General features: G+C 45.9%; 1 protein-coding gene across 1 annotated transcript; it reads left to right on the plus strand.

The window, feature by feature from the left end:
• Positions 1–372: 372 nt before the first annotated feature.
• On the plus strand, positions 373–23,773 carry LOC142767764 (BTB/POZ domain-containing protein 6-like). Its single transcript, XM_075869996.1, has 4 exons — positions 373–490; positions 20,545–20,651; positions 21,070–21,293; positions 23,143–23,773. The coding sequence occupies exons 1-4, from the start codon at positions 373–375 to the stop codon at positions 23,771–23,773; spliced, it is 1,080 nt and encodes a 359-aa protein (XP_075726111.1).
• The last annotated feature ends 4 nt before the right edge of the window (positions 23,774–23,777 follow it).

The raw sequence follows: 23,777 nt of genomic DNA on the forward strand, positions 1-23,777 counted from the left end.
TCGTACACACTTTGAGTAAACATCTTGGGTGAAAATACTATCTGTTACTAAACGTTCAATGTATGTGTCCTCTGTTGTCCAAGTATGTCTTCTTGTTTATTGTTCGTCGAACTACGATAAATTTGATTCGCGCTGCGTCTGTGCGCTTTTCTCGTCCCATCTTGGTGCATTTTTCTCGCGCTATAATGTACGGGATCTATCATACAAGAATTGCTTGCTTGATTTATATGTGCAAGTAAACGTCCCAAAACCACGACATGATTATGAGAGACGCCGTAGCTGAGGGCTCCAGAAATTTCGACCTTCTGGTGTTCTTTAACATGCACCGAAATCCGAGCACACAGGCCTACAGCATTTTCGCCTCCATCAAAAATGCGGCTGTCGCAGCCCCGCAACCTACGGGTCAACAGCCGAGTACCTTGGCCACTTGACCAGCACCTGGGCAGGGCCATCATACGAGAATGCAAGCTGTGCAAGCACGGACACAAGTGTGAGCAAGGACAAATGCTGAGCGTGCACCGAGGCATGAAGAAATCTTAAATATGGGTGTTATGTTTTGCCGCTCATAAGTTGATCGTGCGGATGGGACAGCACCAGAAGCTACGTTATTCAAAGCTTCTTTCCCGGATCTCTCTCGGCAAGGTCGCAAATTGCTTCCTTTAAGCATGGGACGACAGCGCGGGAAGCTACGTTATACAAAGCTTCTTTCTCGACTCTCTCTCGGTATGCCCGTGTAACTATACACCACTTATCCCCTGGAATGCAAACTACGTCCGTCTCCTCCGCTGCTGGGGACAAACACACAATGTGAAACGAACCGGCTCTGCCAACCGGCTTGGAATGTTTGTGGTTTAGAGACAAGTCGCCGCTGCTGGGGGCAAACGCACTATGGGATTAAGCGACCCCGTCCTGCCTCCGCGGCCGGGCGCGAGCTCAGTGGGAGTAGGCGACACGCTCTGTTCTGGCGATCAGCTCAAATTCGCAGCGATGCACGACCCGAGCACAAGGAAAGCGGAGAAAGTCAAAGGCCGCTTGCTACCTGCGGGGGCAATAACGTTCCGCGCGCAATCATTCAATCACCGACTTTGGAGGTTCGTCTCGGCTCGCTGGGTGTGGGAAAGGGCATGAATGTACGGGGTCTACAATGCCGATATCTCCCGAGCGTTAGAATTCCTGAGCGCGTGGGAGGTGGAGAGAGAGAGACATGATGAGAAAGAGTACCAAAACGCCTGTTTAAACTGTAGAAGCGCTGCTGTCGAGAGTAAGGTCAGCCCAGTAGGGAGTGACTTAATCTGAGTTGAAACAGATTGGATGATAGAATGTTGAGGCGGACCAGCAGTGGCCCCCTCCCCTTTTTCTTTGTTACCGCAAGATGCTTAAGACTGGAGGGAATCCGTTTCTCTTCATTCGAGGATGCAATCATTTAACTGATAGATCAGTACGACTCCGTACGAAGCAACTTTTGTCTGGGTCGTAACCACTTGGTGGTCGAACAGTGAGACTAAGTACGTTGTATGTAGTAACAGTGTTCTAGGCTCTAACTTAAGAAAAGTTAAGTAGAAGAGTAAGACGCTGTTGATGCCTGTGTTATCGTGAGTGTGCTTCGGCAAGATGTACATATGACTGTAAATATTTCGCTGTAATATACCTTCAAGTTTTCATCACCTCCAACCTGCCTCCTGCTTCATCGACGCCGATCATCTCCTTGACGGGACTTCAATTCATATCAAGGAGATCAACGAACGAGAAGGAAAACTTAACTATGGGCACACACGCTGAGGGAATACCAAGGTTTTTACGCGAGAGCCAAAGCACCAGGATACGAAGGCAATATGGTCCGCACTGGTGACACAGTGGTTTAGGGGCTGACAAACTCCAGCATAAAGTCCGCGCAGGCTCGTGCTCGTCACTGAGGCGTGCACGCTAGCAAAAGGCTGACCACCGACGCAGCCGTAGAGTTTCTTAACGCTTCCAGTCATGGTGTGTACAAATGTGCACGCCAACTTGAATGGCTCGTCACGTACCGCGTCTTTCATCAAATGGTTCGAAACAGTGTGCATATTCGTGCATTCCTCCTGGGTGGAGAACTTGTGACCACTTAAATTCACTATGCTACGTATTGCTCCAGAGGATCACTTTGCTGGACGCCCTAACATGTTTGACGAGTGTTCGACGTGATGCGTTCTAGGACCAGCGTGAACAGTAGTTTTTTTTTTCCTTCGCTCGACATGAATACAGCAATAAAACTAACTGTGCATGCATTTCGGGCCTAAAAATTGATGGACCCTGAAGCTTCGCCTTTAAGAGTTGAAAGCGATAGCGAAATCCGGTCTTTAGTGCGCCCTTTAACCACTAAGTGCATACTTATTAATATATTTTGTATTATACACGCAAGCGTGACGTATCTATAGTAATGCAATGACTGGACAGTTTGGCCACTTCCCTCTGCTAGAATGGCGCTCTTCTGTAGTCGAGACACGTTTTTCACAATGTCTGACAGATGGCAACACTGACACATACATGCGCGCGCGCGAATGGTACAAACAGGTTTTTGATCTAAAGCGAGAGTCGCATGGCCTCCAAGATACACGCCGTGCGCTTGCCATCTTAGAGGCCACAGCTGCCTGGATCGGGCGCGCGCGGCGGTGTGCGATCCAGGCGGCCATAAAAAGGCCATAAAGGGTCGCACAGTGCCTCACAGGTGGCAGCAGATTGTCTAGCGTTTGCTGTTTGCTTCATCAAGGCCTCTGGAAAGGCATTCATTTATTCATTTTATTACCTTAAAGACCCCACTAGGGGGTGTTACATAAGGGGTGGATGTAGAGAAATTATACAAAAAAATGCTAACCATGTATGTTAATTGCGAGACAGACAATGTGTTACGTTTTGTAAAAATAAACTCGGGCAGGTAATGGCGGCAGTGCTGTGGGAAAGGTCGTTCCATTCAGATGATGCCCGTGGAAAGAAGGAGGCAGAAAATGTCTTGGTGTGGCTGCGTGGACGGGTGACTTGTAGGGCGTGACCGGTGCGATGAGATATGCGGGCTGGAGTGGTGATAAAGTCCGGTCGGTCACGTGAGCTGTAATAGAACTTATGGAACAGAGCTAGGGTTGCAATGCGACGACGAAGTGCAAGAGTTAATACAGATGATTCTTTTTTCAATGATGACACACTGACATTATATGAATATGATGAATGAATAAATCGTACCGCGCGGTTCTGCAGTGCCTCAAGTGAATTTGTTAAGTAAGCCTGAGGCGGGCTCCAAATGGCAGCCGCATACTCAAGCTTTGGCCTGATAATAGATTTGTAGGCTAGAAGTTTCTGGTGTTTGGGAGCGTGGCGTAAATGACGTTTCAGAAATCCAAGTTATTTGTTAGCGCCCACTAGTATGTTAGTGACATGCGCACCCCACGTTAGATCATATGACAATGTTACACCTAGATACTTATAAGATTCGACTCTGTCCAAGTCAACATTACCGAGTGTGTAAGGAAAAGTTAAAGGGTTTTGACGACGTGAGAAAGATAATGATTAACATTTAGTTTATTTAAGTTTCATGAGCCAATGGTCACACCATGCTTGAATAGAGTTAAGATCATGTTGAAGTGCTTGGTGCTCAGATGGATTGGTAATAGTACGATAAATGACGCAATCATCGGCGAATATGCGAATGTGACATGTAACGTGCGAAGGTAAGTCGTTAATGAATATTAGGAAAAGTAGAGAACCTAACACCGAACCTTGGGGAACACCGGACATAACTGGAAGAGGGTTAGAAACACACTCATTAACAAAAACTGATTGGGAGCGATTCCCCAAAATTGCTGCAATCCAATTAAGAATGTTAGGGTTAATGTTTAAGCTAGAAAGTTTAAAAAGAAGGAGCTGATGAGACACACTTTATCGAACGCTTTAGCGAAATCTAAAAAGATGGCATCAGTTTGCTGGTTACAGAAGTTTTTAAAGTGTAAATCATGAAGGAAGTTAGCTAGCTGAGTTTCACAGGATAGACCTTTGCGATAACCGTGCTGTGAAGGATTAAAAAAATCATTTAAGTCTAGAAAGGTAATTATTTGTGAATAAATGACATTTTCGATGATTTTGCATGGTATACTTGTTAACGAGATTGGACGATAATTTAAAGGTGACTACTTACTGCCAGATTTATGGATGGGTACGACCTTTCCCACTTTCCAGTCATCGGGCAAGTGACCTGTTGAAAGGAATTGAGAAAACAAAATACACAAGAAAGCAGCCGAAATGTTCTTAGTATTAAGTAAAAACTTCAAATTAATTTCGTCAAAACCAGCTGATGATGTTAACTTGAGACGTTCTATGCAAGATATTATGCCATCAATGGAAAATACAATGTCAGGCATTGGTAGTTCGCTGGTAATACACCGAGATCTTAGTACAATCGGAGGCATGGCATGGTCATTAGTAAATACACTTGCGAAGGCGGTGTTAAATACGTCCGCACATTCCGTGTTACTTATAAAATTTGTTTGCATTAGCTAGTGTTATCGTGTGTGTTTGTTTTGGGTTAATCACCCGCCAAAATTTCTTAGGATTTCGTGTTAGCATACAAGAAAGGTCATTGTGAAAAAACTTGTGCTTAGCGTTTTGTATTGCCGTGAGGTATTCGGTTTCCGCGGAGGAGTACTTATCCCACAGAAGTGGGTTGTTGCTCTGTTTAGCAGCTCGGAAATATTTTTTTTTCTTATTTTCTAGTCGCTTCAGTGATTTGTTGAACCATGGTTTGTTTTTGTTAACACGGAAACTATACATACCGGAATATACTTCTCAATTAGCTCTAGCACTTTGCTCTTGAAAAGCAACCAGTTTTCTTGCACTGGATGATTACTATTGTGTCTCAAATACCGGGAAAAAGCGGGTTAGCTCGCTGTTGATAGCTTCATAATTGGCCTTATCATAAAGTCGAATTGTTTTTTTGTAAGTTTCACATACTAGCGGTGCAAAGTTAAAGGTTGCATGAACAACCCTGTGGTCGCTTATTTCCCTTAAGTGTGTAATGGATGTCATAGAGTCGGGGTTGTTTGTTAGTATCAAATCTAGGGTGTTTGACGAGCTCTGTGCGACACGCGTTGGTTCAGTTATAAACTGCGAGAGGTTGAAGTTCAGACACACATCAACAAAGTTAGTTTCTTCTGGGCTAAAAGTTGTGTAGTTATGCCAGTCAATGCGAGGATAAATGAAATCTCCGAAGAGAACGATGTCAGCGTTTGGATGCACTCTTGTGAGAGTGTTTAGAATGCTGTTCAGTTTGCACGGGAAATCGAGGTTACTTTGGGGCAACCTATAGCAAACGCCTAAAAGTACGGTTCGTGGTACCGCGCGGCAGATGACCCATAATATTTCGATGTCCGAATCGATGTGTAATACTGAAGATGATAGCTGCTGATTCACTGCCACAAGGACCCCACCCCCACGTCCATCTGTGCGATCTTTGCGATAAATATGAAAGTTAGGCAGGTCGGCTAGAACTTCATCGTCACTGATGTTGCTATGTAGCCACGTTTCAGTTAATATGAGCACATTGCTGGTAGATGATAAGACAACATTTGATACAAGCTGACGTTTCGGCAAGAAACTGGGAATATTAGTAAATATTACAGACAATGTAAGGTTTGCCGAGGAACTTTGCTATGATGGTTTTTTTTCTTTTACAGCCCGTTGATTGCTATTTGAATTCTCTGACTGATTGCGAAACTTCATCATAAATATATTTCTTCGAGCCAATAGAAAGTGTTTTGTAAGACAGTTGAAAGCGATCAGATTTAGTTTTGGCAAAGGCAACCAAATGCTTACGAGCGTTTCTGACCGAACGGGAGAAGTCCTGTGCGATACTGTAATTAGTCCCTTTTAATTTTCGAGCATTAGAAAGAACAGCTTCTTTCGTTTTGTATATAGAAGCTAAACTTAACGATGATGGGGCGACCGCGCTCGAGAGGGTGACGGCCTAGGCGATGAACCCTTTCAATTTCTTTTGGATTTATTGTAAGGCCAAGGTGGTCACGACAGTGCTGTATGACCAATTCTTCGGTTTGGGTGTAACTTTCTGAATTACTAGGCTCGGGCAGGCCATAAAATACCAAGTTGTTTCCCCGGGATCGATTTTCGGCATCGTCAAGACGTGTCTCGAGTTCGAATACTTGGCGAGCTGTCTGGGCTGTGTTGGTCTTTATGTTGTCTATTTCTGTGCGAAGCAAAATAAGGCTCTGACAATGTTTTTCAACATCATTTATCCGCTGACTCAACTGGGCGATAGTTTGATTCGTGGTTAGAAGTTGGTCTTTCAGGTCACTTCTGAAATTAGTTTGGACTGACCAGCTGATATTTTATGCAATTCGTCGAGTATAGCGGTTGTCTTAGGACCCGGATTTGACTCGACGTCGCCCGATAACATGAGCAAGGAACGAATGACGTCAGCACACTCGACAACAACTAAAAAGCAGCACCGTGGGCTCGGCAGCTGTAGCAAAAAGTAATTGCTTGATTTCTTTGAGAACAGAGTCTACTGTTTACTAACCTGCATGGCAAAGGTAAGCGGGTTACTGCTCTGTGCTGTAGCACAGCTAACGAGCCCACGAAGCGCCGCGGTAGATCGCAGCTCTTTTGTAGGCGACAAACAGGTTGATGTTCCAGGCGATGCGGTCTCCAACGGTGAGACCGTGAGATGCGGTCTCCCACGAAAGGCATGATATGCTTTCGGCTAGATGGATATAGTTGTCCATTTTCAAAGCTATTTAAATGTTCCCATGTGTTTTTATCGGCGATGACTGCACTATAGATCCCCTATCCCGGTGTGATGATTAAGGAAGTTCGTCACTATGTTTGTTGATAGCGGACGAGAAAGGATTATCATGAACTTTTTATTTCATGGCATGGGTGGAACGGCTGACGGCGCACGGATACGCTACCGTGTGCAGCGCCGTTGAGTCGGACGACGCGGCCAACCCAGCAGTCAGGGTCGCAACTCCGGAGGTCCAGGATCAGGCCACGGCTCACGAGGACCACACCCGGTAAGCCTCGCCCACGAACCTGCTCCCGGCCACTGCACACAGGCAGGAGCCGTTCAGCAGGTCTCGGCCTTGGACCTTGAACAGACACACCGGAGCTCGACCTGGCCGACACGTACGGGTCTCACGTCCGGCTCAGGAACGCTGCCAGGAACTCATCCTCTCGAGCAGCGCACCGCTTCCTCTGCCTTCGTGGCCTACACCCTCGAGCTCTTTTTCGCACGTTTCTCGGTACGGCTCGGCACCGCTGGCGATCCTCGATTCAGCCAGCAACTCCCCTGGCCCCCCGATCCTCGGCCACCCTGGACCTCGCCCGGCTCCGTGGTCCTCCGTGCACACGCCCGCGTCTCGCCCGGCAGAACGTCTCGCTCGTCCCTTGCCGATGTGCGACACTCTGGTGACACCGGCGCTTGATGGCATGGGTGCGACTACTGAGCAGTCAACCCGCATCGGAGACGCGATGCTCCATGCGGGGAATGGCCAGCCCGTCCAGCGAAGAGCGTGCGCCGAGACGCGATGCTCGACGCGAGTCTACAGGGTAACGAGATTGCACATGCAGCGGCCCGCGTGCTTACTTCCCGGGAAACTCCCCGTTCCCCTGATAGACCTGAACGTCCCACACCTTTAACACGGTTTCAAAAAATCAAAGAATACTACATTGAGCAACGCCGCTTGTACCCCGCCCCAGCGAAGGGACTCTCGCTGGGGCGGGGAGGAGCGCGTCCTGCGGCGCCTAAAGACAAACACGCTGCTCTGTCCAGCCATACTCAAATATTACGACCTAAAAATAAGCGGGCAGTGCCAGTACTATGGGGAAGTGGCCAACACTTAACATATGGTCTAGGCCTGTCAAATGAACCCAAAAAACCCCCTTTCCCAACCCCACCAAAGAGGACTGAGAGACGACCCTACTCAATAGCTCCACACTAGAGGAACAGTGAACTCTTGTCCAGCGGGCTCGGGTAACGACCTCGACTAGTGACGTCCCGGACTAGGGATGTCAACCAGCCCGGTGGGGATAAGGGCTATCTGGCACAGCCAGCATCAATAAAGGTTTTTTCCTCCTCCTTCCTTCTATACCCGGCGACGCGAGACGACACTGCTTAGGGGCTTTACAGTCGTCGGAACGGCAAGGCGCATTGTGATGGTCCGTAGCAAGCAGTTCGACCACGGAGCATAGAAGCGTCGCTGACAACAAGTGATGGTGCTCATTCAAATACGCTGACGTGTTTCACATTCTCATTCTGTAATATGGGCAATGGTCGTATAAAAAGAAACTAACAAAAATAAGACACACGGTGCGGGTATACGAGAAAAGAACGACAACAGGACAGAGCGCTGGCTACCAATGTTCTGCACGCTTTTCAATTGAACAGACGGCGCCATCTTCAGTGTTACAATATTGGGCTGGCAATCAGCGTACCCGACGGCAGCGGCGAAACACAACCGCGCGTGACCCGAAAGATTTTGCACCAATAGCACAGTGGGGCTTGAGCCCGGGTCCGCTGAGTGCCAGCCCATATTCTACCACTGAGATACGCCGGTGCTCGTGACTTGTTGTCAAACTTGCCTTAGGCAGGCATGACCTATGGCACTAATGGCACAGTCGGGCGCGAACCCTGGTACACTGGGTGCCAGCCCGGTACTCTATCACCGAGATACACCGGTGCTTGTGACTTGTTGTCAAACTTGCCTTAGCCAGGCTTGATGTCAGGAAAGCAACCACGACAATACGACTTGTAAAGTGTTTTAAAACAGCGAAAGAACAACCAGTCGTCGCGCGATGCGAATAGCGCAACGAGTGGGCCGTCCAATGCTCCAAACCATCACAAAAGCTTGTTCTTGTTCCCCTATTGCCTGTGGCGCATACCCACTTCAGCCATCATTCCTCATCATCGTCAGTCACTGCATGGACAAGTGGCAAAATTTCTAGCAAGTGTTTAGCGGATACTACGCTTCTCAGGAGAATAACGAAAAATAGTATGGCGAATGCCAACCTACTACCCAAAAATTCATTATTAATGCCCTAGTGGGTACTAAGCAAGTGTGCTTGCAGTTGTTACCCTATGACTGCTTCGAAAAGGCTCTGAAAAGCCATTCTTTTAGCTTTCGATGTGACTGTGCTGTGCCTACACCGCGCAGGCCTGTTTTTTTTTTTTTTTGACAAGGATGTTTGAACAAAGGACCAATTGGGAAATGATACATAAGAAATAAAATAAATAGAACTAATAAAAAACTAGCAAGCTAATATGGTCTGAAATAAAGTGAACTTATGCCTCAGCTTAACATTCTATTCCTTTTGTTGCCTTTGGAAAATCCCATACGGCCTCGCAAACGCTCCTGTGATTTCTTGTTGTGTTTCTTGATGCATATGCCAATATGTCAACCAATGTGTCAACCAAGTCGCTGCATTTATTTTCTTCTGACAACTTTTCTTTACACTAATGTTTTATGCCTTCTTTGATCTGAAATTGTTAAATGATCCGATTCTGTTAGTTTCATTCTGTACTTTATCGCGATGTATGTGTTTATTGTGTACCTATTCGAATTTTTATGTTGACGCCCTTCCTGCTAAAATCCCTGATGGGATTGGCAGTATGTCGAAATAAATAAATAATAAATATCCTTTCTCAGAGGCTCCAATGGAAAGTACCACCGGAAGGGATACATTTAAGCCAACCTATAGACGGAGAGGTGCTTCTAACAGTCCCTTTCATTTATTTGTAGATAAATTGCATGTTAAGAGGAAATGATGACGGGATTAACTCTCGCTGCAGTGGATGCATATACTATAGGGTAGACTGTGCCAAATCAGACCTGTGTAGATAAAAATTTAGGGGAGTGTCTCTTCATCGTATTCTCGTAATTGATATATCCGCCATTCTAGAGGAGCACCACCGATTTTTCCAAGGGTACTTATGATGGCAAAAAGCAGATTGTGCCACGCGAGAGATATATATTTATAGTTAATCATGCATTATGTTCGGCTTCTTTTCCGTTGCTTTTTCGATTTACAGATTAGTAATTATTTTAGCGGGTGCGGCGATGGCGTAGTGGTTAGAGCATCCTCCTCGCATGCAAGAGGTCCGTGGCTCAAATCCCGGTGCCGTGCAGTTCCCAACCGGAAAAAAAAATCCGCATGTTGATGGAACTGCATTAAGAGGCCTGGGGTGCGGCCTCACCGGTAACCACCGCCGGGAACGCACTCCCTCACCAGAGAAGGATTGGCCACCCTGGTGCAGTATCTGGCCACTACCTCCCACATGCATACGTCAAATAACTCACGGCCCTCAGTCCCCAGCAGCTGCGAAGCAACTGACCATGGCGACGGTCAGATCTGCAACGCAGCAGAGGGTGCTAAGAATCTCTGGACTACAGGTCGCCATTGGAACCTGAACTTGGCAACGTTTAACACTAGAACCTTATCTAGTGAGGGAAGTCTAGCTGTACTATTCGAGGAGCTAGAGGGTGTTAAATGGGATATAATAGGGCTCAGTGTGGTTAGGAGGACAGATGAGGCCTATACTGTGCTACAGAATGGGCACGTCCTTTGCTATCGGGGAGGCCTCTACTGTGCTACAGAATGGGCACGTCCTTTGCTATCGGGGCTTGGCAGACAGAAGAGAACTGGGAGTGGGGCTCCTAATTCACAGAAACATAGCTGGCAACATAGAGGAATACTATAGCATTAATGAAAGGGTGGTAGGTATTGTAATTAAACTGAAAAAAAAAAGATACAAGATGAAGGTATTACAGGTTTACGCGCCTACATCCAGCCATGATGACGCTTCAGTTGAAAGCTTCTATGAAGACGTGGAATCGGCAATGAGTAAGGTAAAAACACAGTATACTATAGTGATGGGCGACTTTAATGCAAAGGTAGGGAAGAAGCAGGCTGGAGACCAGGCAGTAGGAGATGATGGCATCGGCACTAGGAACGCCAGAGGAGAGCTACTAGTAGAATTCGCAGAACGTAATAATTTGCGGATTTTGAATACCTTCTACCGAAAATGAGAAAACCGCAAGTGGACATGGAGGAGCCCTAATGGCGAAAATAAGAACGAAATAGACTTTATAATGACTGCACACCCAGGAATCGTGCAGGATGTGGAAGTGGTTGGCAAGGTACGATGCAGTGACCATAGAATGGTACGGTCTCGAATTCGCCAAGACTTGAAGAAGGAACGACAGAAACTGATACGCAAGAAGCCAATCAATGAGCTAGCACTGAGAGGGAAAGTACAGGAATTCAGAGTGTCGCTGCAGAACAGGTACTCGGCTCTTAGGGAGGAAACCAACCTTAGCGTAGATACAATGAATGATAATCTGACGAGTATCATTACGGAGTGTGCAGTGAAAGTTAGAGGCAGGGTAGTTCGAACAGGACACTGGCAAGCTTTCCCAGGAAACGAAGAACCTAATTAAGAAGCGTCAAATCATGAAAGTGTCAAGTACAACAGACAAAATAGAACTGGCAGAGCTTTCGAAGTTGATTAATACACGTAAAGTATGCGATGTAAGAAGGTATAACATGGAGAGAATTGAACACGCTCTGAAAAACGGAGGAAGCGTCAAAGCAGTGAAGAGGAAACTTGGGATAGGCAAAAGTCGGATGTATGCACTAAGGGACAAAGAAGGCAAAATAACTACCAATATGGATAGGATAGTTAAAACAGCGGAGGAGTTTTACAGAGATCTGTACAGTAGCCGAGACAACCACGACCTTACTACTATAAGATCTAGCAGTAACCCAGATGACACCCCACCAGTAATGATAGAAGAAGTCAGAAAAGCTTTGGAGAGCATGCAAAGAGGCAAAGCTGCTGGTGAGGATCAGGTAACATCATATCTGCTGAAAGATGGAGGACAGATTGTGTTAGAAAAACTAGCCACCCTGTTTACGAGGTGTCTCCTGACGGGAAGGGTACCAGAGTCTTGGAAGAACGCTAACATCTTCTTAATACATAAGAAAGGAGATGACAAGGACTTGAAGAATTACAGGCCGATCAGCTTGCTCTCTGTAGTATAATTGCTCTGTAGTAGATAATTGCTAACAGAGTAAATAAAATATTAGAATTAAATCAGCCAAAGGAACAAGCAGGATTTCGAACAGGCTACTCAACAATTGAACACATTCATACTATCAATCAGGTTATAGAGAAATGCTCAGAGTATAAGCAACCACTATACATAGCCTTCATAGATTACGAGAAAGCGTTTGATTCAGTAGAAATATCAGCCGTCATGCAGACACTGGGGAATCCGGGCGTATAGATGAAGTATATATAAACATTCTGGAAGAAATCTACAGGGTATCAACTGCTACCATAGTGCTTCATAAAGAAAACAATAGAATACCAATCAAGAAGGGTGTAAGGCAGGGGGACACAATCTCCCCAATGCTATTTACCGCGTGCTTACAGCAGGTTTTCAGAAGCCTAGAATGGGAACAGTTAGAGATAAGAGTTAATGGAGAATACCTTAGTAACCTGCGCTTCGCTGATTACATTGCATTGCTGAGTAACTCAGGGGACGAATTGCAACTCATGATTACGGAGTTAGACAAGGAGAGCAGAAAGGTGGGTCTTAAAATTAATCTGCAGAAAACGAAAGTAATGTACAACAGCCTCGGAAAGGAGCAGCGCTTCAAGATAGGTAATAGTGCACTTGAAGTTGTACCAGACTATGTCTACTTAGGGCAGGTAATAACCGCAGAGCCTAACCACGAGACTGAAGTAACTAGAAGAATAAGAATGGGGTGGAGCACATTCGGCAAGCACTCTCAAATTATGACAGGTAGATTGCCACTATCCCTCAAGAGGAAAGTATATAACAGCTGTATCTTGCCGGTACTTAGCTAGGGAGCAGAAACCTGGAGACTTACAAAGAGGGTTCAGCTTAAATTGAGGACGACGCAGCGAGCAATGGAAAGAAAAATGGTAGGTGTGACCTTAAGAGACAAGAAGAGAGCAGAGTGGATTAGGGGACAAACGGGGTTTAAGGATAATATAGTTGAAATAAAGAAGAGTAAATGGACATGGGCCGGGCATGTAGCGCGTAGACAGGATAACCGCTGGTCATTAAGGGTAACTAACTGGATTCCCAGAGAAGGGAAGCGGGTTAGGGGGAGACAGAAGGTTAGGTGGGCAGATGAGAATAAGAAGTTTGGAGGTATAAATTGGCAGCAGCAAGCACAAGACCAGGTTAACTGGCGGAACATGGGAGAGGCCTTTGTCCTGCATGGACGTAGTCAGGCTGATGATGATGATGATGATGATGATAATGATGATGATGATGATGATGAATTATTTTAGCACTTTTGATCGCTATCGAGCCAATTGGGGATGAATTTTTTTTTTTGTTGCGTTGTGCTCATTCCTTAACTGCGTGAGGAAACCACCTGTTTTAGCTTAATAAAAGATGCCGCTTTATTTAAAACTGCCGTCACTAATTTTATTTGTACGTAGCCTCAGTTCAACCCTGTAGCAAGTGATGATTGCAATTTTTCAGTTGTTGTATTTTGCTTTGTATGCTGTACATGTATGTATGTACCCACTCCCCTCTGTAATGCCCTCGGGCCTTGAGGGTAACTGAATGAATAAATAAATAAATAAATAAATCGAGCTGGGGATAGTGACGTAGAGTGGCCGTGCTACGCCCCTGTTAGCGCGGCTCTTGTATTACGCTCGTGTTACAATCGTGGCTCGCGACAGCTGTGGATCGTTGTTGAACAGCCCGGTCACGTCCAACTTTCATTTAGTTTTAGGTATAAAAGCTTCATTAAGTTAGCGCTAGCTGCAACACCTTGCCGATTCGATTATTTATATTTTTAGCGTTTTACCCGTCAGACCGATTTGGACGTCTGCAGCCGGTGCTGACTGACCAACTCTGCATGTAAAATTAATTCGCTGCATCTGTGGGTAATACAACTAGAGGAAATTTTGCAAGGCCATGGACAGATAAAAGAAGGCGATTGTTCACTTCTTCCTCACCGAACACTCATCTTTCTATAGCAAAAACCGCTGTACCCGCGGCTGATCACATGGGCTGTACATAGTACAATTGAACGCAGAACGTACTTCTTACCACATTTCTCGCGACAAACAGGCATCATGGCAGTAACGAAGAAGCATGGCGACAACAATCGATGTCAACCTAACCGGATCTGCCCGGAATCTGCTAAGCATTCGCAGTGTCGGCTTCTCCTCAGTGCAAATGAACCGCCTATCACCACGTGATGACGCTCGACGAATAGCGTGCACTGAACACGTCAAAGGCTGAGTGTGTGGCACCCGGGCAACTCTGCTACCCGAATGTAGCATATACAGAAACTCTAGACAGGTGTGGACCAAGGGACATCTGATGTCACAAACGTGCAAATACCCTCCACCTCCCCCCCCCCCCACCCCCACCCCAACCAAAAAAAAACTCCAATGCAGGTCTCCACGATTGCATAGATATATGTACTGGCGCTGAGTGGATAATTTAATGTTGAATTTCAATGGTAGAGTCGGAGCAGCCAATGGACAGTGCGAGCGAGTCCTCGAGTGAGTGACTCTGGCGTAGAGCAACGCTTCCAAATCCGTGATTGGAACACAATCTGCGCTGACGCGGCAAGGAAGGGGAGCAAGGTAGAAGCGGAAGTTCTTGAGTTGCCCATAATACCCTATGCGTAGTTGTTCAAATCTGCTAAGAATTCCACTGTCGAATTTTGTTGAATTACTTCTCGTCCTGCAGTTTCAGTGTCGCCGTCTTTATCCGATGAACCCGTCGTTCAGGGGTGAACTCGGAGCTGTGCTATCGAGCTGGATTATTTGCCCAGTCGATCATGCCGTCCATCATTACTGCCAAAACACGCGACAGCGGCGGCACCCCCAAGTTGAGTGCCACCAGTTAATGGTGCCGCCCTTGATAGTGCCATAGATCCACTGAAATGGGTCTACGTTGAACTAACAGAACTAACATACTACCTATGTACCCAACGAACGCATGTTGCTCTTGACACCGTTACGCAACTGTAAACAACTGGCTAGATAAAAGGTATGCGGCGGCTCAACATACACATGTGGGAACATTTGTACATAACTTTAGCGTCATTTTGTCACGTTTCGCTCGGCCGTAAAATCACGCCGGTCACTTTGCCTCCGCATGCTTCGCATGACATCAATTCCCGTGGTATGTGGGATTTGCTTTTTTTTTTCTATTTATCACATAAGCGTCATTCCCGATTTTTCGGTCACAGATTTTACGCTGATTTTCCACTCACAACCAAGGACACAAATTCTGATATCGACCCTGAAGCCGGAACGGCTGCGAAACTAGCTCATTGAAGCTATCGAATTACAATGCACTTTCCAAAGCACATTACGTATGCTGCCAGCCGAGAAAAGCTGGACGAGCATGGAGGGGAGAGTGCGAGACACGACCGAGAAGAAGCATTTACGGCACGAAATGATCACATCACCACAAGCTCGCAAGCGCGCTGAAATGGGAAAAGAGCGGGAGGTGGTCGGAAAACGAATGCGGTACTTTTCCCGCAACAGTAAACACAGCGATATTTCTGAAGGTTTGGCTAGGGTGCAGTCAGGCGTTTCGAGCTGCTGCAGCGCTTTTGATTGGCTACTAGAGCAAGACACGTGACTACACGTGCAGCGCCATTTTCTAAAGCGTTAGCGTGGCTACATTGAAGAATGACCATACTCTCTTAGAGATCACAGCATGTGGTTTCGAGTTTTGTGGAGGAGCGTGTGAGCAGCGCGAGTTGTGTGATTGGCGGAATTTTTTTCAGTTGCTCGTTCGAAGTGAGCAAGCAGTTGTAAGGTACGTTGTCCGCTCTACCCTCTTCGACGGACTCCGCATTTCTTTTGTTGGCTCAAAGCAGGATTTTACACGCTTCGATACTTCGGAGATCGTTTGGTTGCTCCTACGCAATGTCGGGTAAGTGGCAGCAGAAGTGCATTTCAGTTGAGTTCGTTTAGGTCAGCTTTCGTCGGTAGCAGGCGGCACCACGCGTGTCGTTCTTTGAAAGCGTCCGCGAGTGACTGTATCTATACGTGTCTGTTTGTGAGCCTCTGTCATTTGGCAGAGATTCTCTCCGTGTATTTCGTTCCGAATGGTTGTATAATGTATTACTGCGATGTCCTTGAGTTGCGTAGCTCTCGCCGGTTGGTGCCCCGTCCTCGGACTCCTCTAACAGTCTTCCCAGCTTTCTCTTCTCTCTTACCTTTTTTGCCGCGCCTTCTGCGCCGAGTGCTCTCGTTCCTTTATGTCTCCACCTTTTCTATTAATTGCTTCGCCGACGCCCTCAAGGCACTGCACAAATCAAGTGCCTTTTTCGTTTCCGTCTAACCACCACAGCCACCATTTGGAAGCCGGTGAGGGAATACCGTATGAGTGACACAAATGTATTAATGATCGTGAACTGCTATAAGACAGGACACGTTGACACGGACTCGGTGGTGCATCTTCATGTACAGATGCATCAAGTGTGAATAGTCCGTGTTTATGTAGTACATGACGTTTCTTTTTCAATATCAGTGTGTATTACACCTCAATCAGATCGAAGCCACGGTTATGGCTTTGCGCTCCTTCCCTCGTTATTATTTTGCTCGAAAGAGCCACAACTGCGACTCCTAATCGAACATAAACTGACTTGCCCAACAACGTGTACTTCTAGATTGCATACTCTTACCGCGCTGGAGTTTTACGTCCCAAAACCAGGATGTGATTATGGGAGATGGCGTAGTGGAGGGCTGCGGAAATTCGGACTGACTTTTATTCTTTAACCTGCGCTTTCATCGCACAGTACACGCGCCTCTGCCATTTCGCCTCCATTGATATGCGTACGCCGCGGCTGGGTTTGAACCCGTGACCTTCGGGTCAGCACCGTAGCCGCTGATCCGACCTCGGCAACCGCTTCTATCGCATTCATTTCGTTCCTTGTAAAAGAGTATTTGCGCCAAAACAAAATTATGGATTACATGTGCAAGTATGCACATTACTGGTACGTCCAATAAAAGCAGTGCTATTACAGAGGTAATAACGGTTACGCGAACTATTAATGTAAGGCGTGCGCGGCCGTTGCTCGCGTTTAAGTTCTGAACACCCCCAACTACGCCGCATCCTTTTCCGACAACAAGCTTCAGCACGCATGCAAGCCTACCGCATGACCACGGTATGCGTACAGCGCGCCCATAACCAGGCTTCTCCGGCCTCCGCCCGAATCGCCTACTTGTGTCGCGGCGCTGGCAGGGGCCAAGCGCCACTTTGTCTAGACGCATGGCGCGACATTGTGGCGACACCGTTTATCGCTTCTCCTTGGCGCCGCTTCGGTCGCCCGTACCACGTGTATCGCCCTCTATCTGTGTGCGCTTGCCGCTTGGTCTCTCGAGAGCTTTGGATGCTAACATGACACGCAGCGACCAGGCTGCGACATTGACGGGCGCCAGCTCTGCGCAGAAGGGTGGAGAGAAAAAAACAAAACAAACACGGTGGTGTGTGGGGGATCAAGGAGGCTTTCACGGTGCTATTGACTGCTTTAGTTATAGTAGGGCTTCGTGTGTTCTTTTTTCTTAAATTACGGAGGATGCTTTTCGCATTGTTATCGTCTTTGTAGTTCTTATCACCAGTGCCGAAACAGCTCTTTCTAATACTATAGCACGGGAAGTTCGCCAATTGCGTGCGTATTTATGCTGATTATTAAACCATACCTCGGCGTTCGTCCGGAGCATTGGTTGTTCAATAGCGAATCCTATTACCGTAAGTTTCAAGGCGGACAAGCCAAATTCATTGATGGCTGCAAAACTTGCGGCTCTTGCCCCGCCACGGTGGTCTAGTGGCAAAAGGTACTTGGCTGCTGACGGGCAGATCGCGGGATCGAATTCCGGCTGCGGCGGCTGCATTTCCGATGAAGGTGGAAATGTTGTAGGCCCGTGTGCTTAGGTTTGGGTGCAAGTTAAAGAACCCCAGGTGGTCTAAAGTTCTGGATTCTTCCACTACGGCGTCTCTCGTAATCATATGGTGGTTTTGGGACGTTGAACCCCACATAATAATCAATCATCCTTAGAGTACTATTACTTACTCTCTTCACAACCATACGCATGGGGAGAGGGGGAATCTTATGTCTTGATATACATGTCCACAATCTGTTTGAACTACTGCCCATAGTGACGTCACAGAAAAAAAGCTGATGCCTGTGCCCCCCCCCCCCCCACCCGTCGGGTCTGTGTGAACCCCCCTCCCCCGAAAAAAAATTTCTGGCTACGCACCTGCTTTCACATAACTTTTTACTTTTAACATGGCAATCCTTACATACAATTCCCTTCGCTTCACCGTTTCCTCAATATTTTTTGGCAAAGGACAACTCTCTAATCAAAATAAAACACAATTAGCATCAAAAATTTCTTGTTACCAAAAATTAAAAGTAATTATTATAGATTAATTTGTGGTTTTACAGCAATGTTCTTCTGCAACAGTATTCCAGGAAACGTTAAGCTTTGTAGTAGTCTAGGCTGTTTTAAAAATAAATTGTTTTCGTGTTTAATTTACCTCTAAATAATTTAATTTATGTTGGTAAATTGGCTATATCTTGCTGTAATTATTTTTATATAAATATTATAATAAAATAACCTCTTTTCTTGTGTTTGAACATTTAGCAAATTTCCCGTTTTGTGACATATCAACTAATTTTCTTGCTTTGTTATTATCAATGTGCATGTCAGATTTTCAGTATAATCGCTACTCTGTTTATATGTTCTATCTTTTCTACAATACTGCATGTTAGTAGTTGAACTGGTTCGCTGCATTTTCTTTTATATTAACCTGCTTGTCTTCATAGTTTGAATCCTTGCAACATGTATCGCAGAGTATTTTGCTATCGCGTTTTATTACATTTGCTGTCAAGTGTTATTGCTTATTTGAACATTAATCGTCGTTGCCAAGTTGATATTGATATTTTGTTTGTCTATTTAGTAGAGAAGGTGCCCTTGCAGCCTAGAGCTTTGGGACCTCCTTCTGTAAATTATTTTGCGATGTAAGACTTCCCGATTGAATGAAAAAATTCTTGTATTTTGACGGATAAGGACACGCGGTCTCATGTACACACAAAATGAGATTCTTAGAGCCATTTCAAATCCCTTTGTGGCATTTCTGTTTTCCTTTTTTTTTCAGCGCACTCATAGGTTGAGAATACAACTGTCAGAGAAGCACGAATTCTCAGGAAATTCGCAATGATCTCTCAGTGCCCACCGTTGTGTACTTGCGCATTTTATTTTTCTATGATATGAGTTCTGTGTATGCAAACAACATCGATAACCCTTTTTGCAGTTGCAGCGCCACGAGGATCCTGTCACGTGTGTAGAAGGCAATGCCCGGTGTCGTGCTATCTAAAATGACAATATTATCAATACCAATGCCGTACTTACCAAGAAAATAAAGTAAATGCACAAGAACGCATGCGTCGCAGTATAGGCATTCTCAGAATGATCCCGATGAGATCAGACAGACCGCATACAATTAATCACAAGTAATCGGCCTAGCTGCACTAAATAAAGAACCTTCTGGGCATCAAGAGACACAATAAAATGCTGCATGTTCGTTTCTGTTTGATTCATGAAAAAAATAACCGCTGGACGTGATTATGGGGAATGGCTCAAGTGGTTCAAAAATCTAATCTTCGCGTAGTTACAATGGACAGGTGGTGCTATCTAGCGTGGCCCAGTTGAACAAAACAAAAAACGCCTGCAAATTTCGAGCCAGTGGTGGGAAATTGATCAGTGGCCATTGTTGCTGCTGTGGCTCCCACTGCTTTCGGTATGCTGCTACTAGCACAGTAAAGTCGGACAAAGATATGCACAGCAGCAGTGACGTGAGTTGGTTCGGTCAGTCCGCTTCTTGAGGTGGGTACTTTGAAGTGCGCTAACCTGATACGAACCACTAAAACGTCATTTTATTTCAAAATAGGCCCTTCCTTAGCACAAAAGTAATACTACGAGGTTTCCGGAACGCTACTTCAACAGTCAACATCGACCTAATAGTTGCCTTTAGTCTGCCTTTCAAAACATCGATATGGTTATGAGGAACACTATATTGGAGGGGTCGGAAAAGTTTGACCAGCTGTGGTTCGTTAACGTGCGCCTTAATCAAAGTGCTAATGCCTCGAGAATTATGGCCTCTACAAAAATGCGGTCGCCGCGGCCTGTGTTCGATCACGCAACCATCGATTAAGCACTCGAGTACCACAACCATTCGACAATCAGCGGGTGGCAAGGTTGCAGGCAGACATTTTTTTTTTAATTTTTTTGGGGGGAGGGGGGATCATCTTTATTTCTGGAAGGATTCGGGTAGCCAAATGTGGTCGAGTGTCATTTCGTAGTGTGTAGGTCATGCTGAAAGAAAGTTTGGTGGTGGGGAAGGGCGAGCCCGCTTTGCCAGACCCTGGCTGGTGGCTCCAAAAAGAAAATTCGGCTGCAATACATTTTTTCTTGTGTGTTTTCCTTTCCAGATTACCGGAACATTCGTAGCATGTCAAGAAATATTTGCAGTTACTCCTACCCGTGTCCGCCCTTCCATGCCGAGGAAGTTATCAAAGAGGCTGCGACGGGTGCCGAGGTAACGAATGCAGTTTTTCTCATCTCTGAATAAATCTAGAATTTATTAAAAAGTGCAAAATTAATTTTTCTCACACAGTAGTTTGCTACCGTTTGTGCCTTCAAGCTTCGTTTGCGTAATAATATAGGTGATGCACCTTTTATAGCGACCACTGCCGGCCGCTGAGATACGTTACTTAGCACTGTTTTTTTTTTTCTCCTCACCATCCCTGCATGCGTTCATACAATGACTTTATGCTCGTACACCTCCAACAGAAAACAGTCGAAAAGTTTCCATTCTATTTGACGATCTCTTAACTCAAAGTTTTATTGAAATGCGCTACGTGTGTCATTTACAGTTTTCCAAACCAATCGATCGCACTTGTGATCGCTCTATAACGAATTGGCGTCATCGCAGTGTGCATTTTGCCTCTTTTCAGGTGTTTTCCTTTACCGAATGTCTGGATTCCGGTGACCTCGCCGACGTGGAGATCGTGGTGGATAGTTCCCATTTCCCGGGCACAAAGGCGACCTTCAAGGCTCACAAGATGATCCTGGCTTTGCAGAATGAAGTGTTCAAGGTCATGTTTTATGGTGACTTCGCCAAAGAGGACCGCATAGTGATCACTGACTTGCACCCGGAAGGCGTCAGAGGCCTCTTGAGGTAAATTCTGTCTCCGCCCTACTCACAGGATGATGGACCCAACCCGTATTTCTCACCTATGTGAACGAGCATTTTGTCGATCACTTTCATTCAGTATCCGCTGAGCTTTGCCTTCACTTTCTTTCATCTTCCCCTGTGCCAAACGTTACCAGCAAATTGTCGCTCGGTTGAGTGTGGTGCAATGGAAACCTCCCTCCCTATGATTTTCTTTGCCGTGAATTTTCCGCTGCGTTTCTTCTTTGCGATATCATACATGGAACTAATTTGCGGCAACATTTGTGCACTCTTTTGTGCCTGCACATTTTTTAGACATAAAAACCCCCTGAAATCCTGGGGTCACTGCATAAAATTTATTTTCAAATAGAAGCATGGAGTTTCCCAACGCGTTATCCCGATAGTTTCTTCCTACCTCTTACGTTAACTTCCTACATAGTTTTCTTCATACCTCCTACGTTGAATTTCATGGTTCCACATCACTTGCTGTCCCGATCGATAGTCTTCTGGTGATCAGCCAACTGTAGTTGTCCAGTATTTTGATATCCTTGTCAGTAACACCACGGGCCCAAAAATGAAGGCTGTGTGTTCGCTGAGCTTGTAGTTCGTCTCAAAAACTGGTTGACCAGTGCTGCATATAGGCAGCCCATCAAGTTGCCTGCGAACTTTTAACGAGATAGCGCTAAAGAGCTCGTTTTGCAGAAAGTGCGGTGTTGGCGTCGGCATAGTTGGTTCCGAGCGAAAAATAATCTTTTGAGTGACAAAACAAAGTCAGAAAGATGCAAAAAATAATTAAATAAGATTGCTGGAACCGAGTGAGAATCTAACCTGGCTGTTTGCGTTGCAAACAGGTGTTCTACCGCATAGCAACGCTTCTGCTTGGAAATACAGTGATATAATTTTTTTCCGCTTGTAAATGCTGTGCGAAAAACGTTTATGCTTTACAAAGGCGTCCTGTATACATGCTTCACAATGTAACCTTTGATACCGAAGTAATAATGCGTGGTACACACGTACATTGCCATCGGGCGTCAAAACGTGTGATTATAACGACTTCGTGGTTTTGAGGCAGGCCACTTTCTAGAAAAGGGACACACATTACTGCCGGCCTTCCCGTACAACCACTTAATGGGTGCATAGCAAGTTCGAAGACATTTTTCCCTGGTTCAAAGCATGCTACCCATAATACATAGAGTGCGGCTTGTGCGAAACATTCACCGACGGACGCCACTTTGAACTTAATCAATTGCGTTGTAGTTATGCACCATCTAAGCTTGTCGAGTAACATCAAACACTATGAAGTACGCGCTAAGTGGTTTATCTAAGCAGTTGGGACAAAACATCGCTGTCGTGTTCAGGCAAAGATTAAGAGTACGCCATAATTTATTCTCGAAAACCTTTAGATAACTTTGTATGCTCTAATTGCAGCTTGAATCATGCGCTGAAGCATTCCGTTTTGTTGAAAACGGTGTAAAGCCACAGCTGGCCGATTCTCCAGGCACCATCCACATCCTGTATAGCACAAACACAACCCGAAACAGTATAATGTTACCACATAGCATTATTATATATGTAATAATATTTAATAAGTTTATTCATTTGGAAGGGTTTATTTTATTTCAATAGTAATTATTGCCATCAACTTTGAATAAAATCCAGTGCTGAATTCTTGTTGCCCCCCTCCCCCCAGTATGCTAGACTAGCATTGTTTCAGAAAAGGCCTTATGTTCTACAACATGTATGACGGTGTTTCATGACACAGCAGACTGAGCTTAACAGACATGACACCACGTTGAGGGAAACTGTTTAAGCCAACTGCTTTATTGATTGTTTCGCAATGCATGTACTTCTACAGCGGACGTCTGGAAGTGGCTAACGTGCATCAGGCCCTGTGCATGCGGACCGCCGCTGCCAAGTATCTCGTCCCTAAACTGGAAGAGAGATGCGTGTCATTCGTGAAAGGCCACATGAAGCTGGACGACGTGTGTCCTCTCCTGAACTACGTTTTCACCATAGGTGAAGAAGACCTGCTTGACCACGCCAGCACATTCATCATTCAGGACACTCTCAGGGTGATTAGCTCTTCGAAGATCACCTCTTCTACCGAGCTCACCGTAAGATTCATCCTCCGCCACGCGACCAATGTTCCAGAGGTATCAATGGTGACAGCAGTGTACAAGTGGTCGCTTGATCAGGCACTGTCACGCGTCACGGAGAACGATCAACAGCCCGACGTTCGCGCTATTATGCTGCCGTTTTTTCTCGAGCTGCGCTTCCTTGCACTGACGTCCAAAGAGTTTGTCAAACGTCCTCTGGCGTGGAATATCTTCACCACGACCGAAGCCCTACCCTTATTGAGCAACATCGTCAAAGAAGGCTCGATGACCATGCCACAAGGATTTTGCCAGATCAGGGAGGCTCGTGGGCACGCTCCTAAAAAATGCCTGGTCAACAAAGAGTGTCAGCGTCCAAATGGTCTTGCATGACACA

Source organism: Rhipicephalus microplus, chromosome 7 (genome assembly GCF_043290135.1).
Source record: "Rhipicephalus microplus isolate Deutch F79 chromosome 7, USDA_Rmic, whole genome shotgun sequence".
Classification (NCBI taxonomy): Eukaryota; Metazoa; Arthropoda; class Arachnida; order Ixodida; family Ixodidae; genus Rhipicephalus; species Rhipicephalus microplus.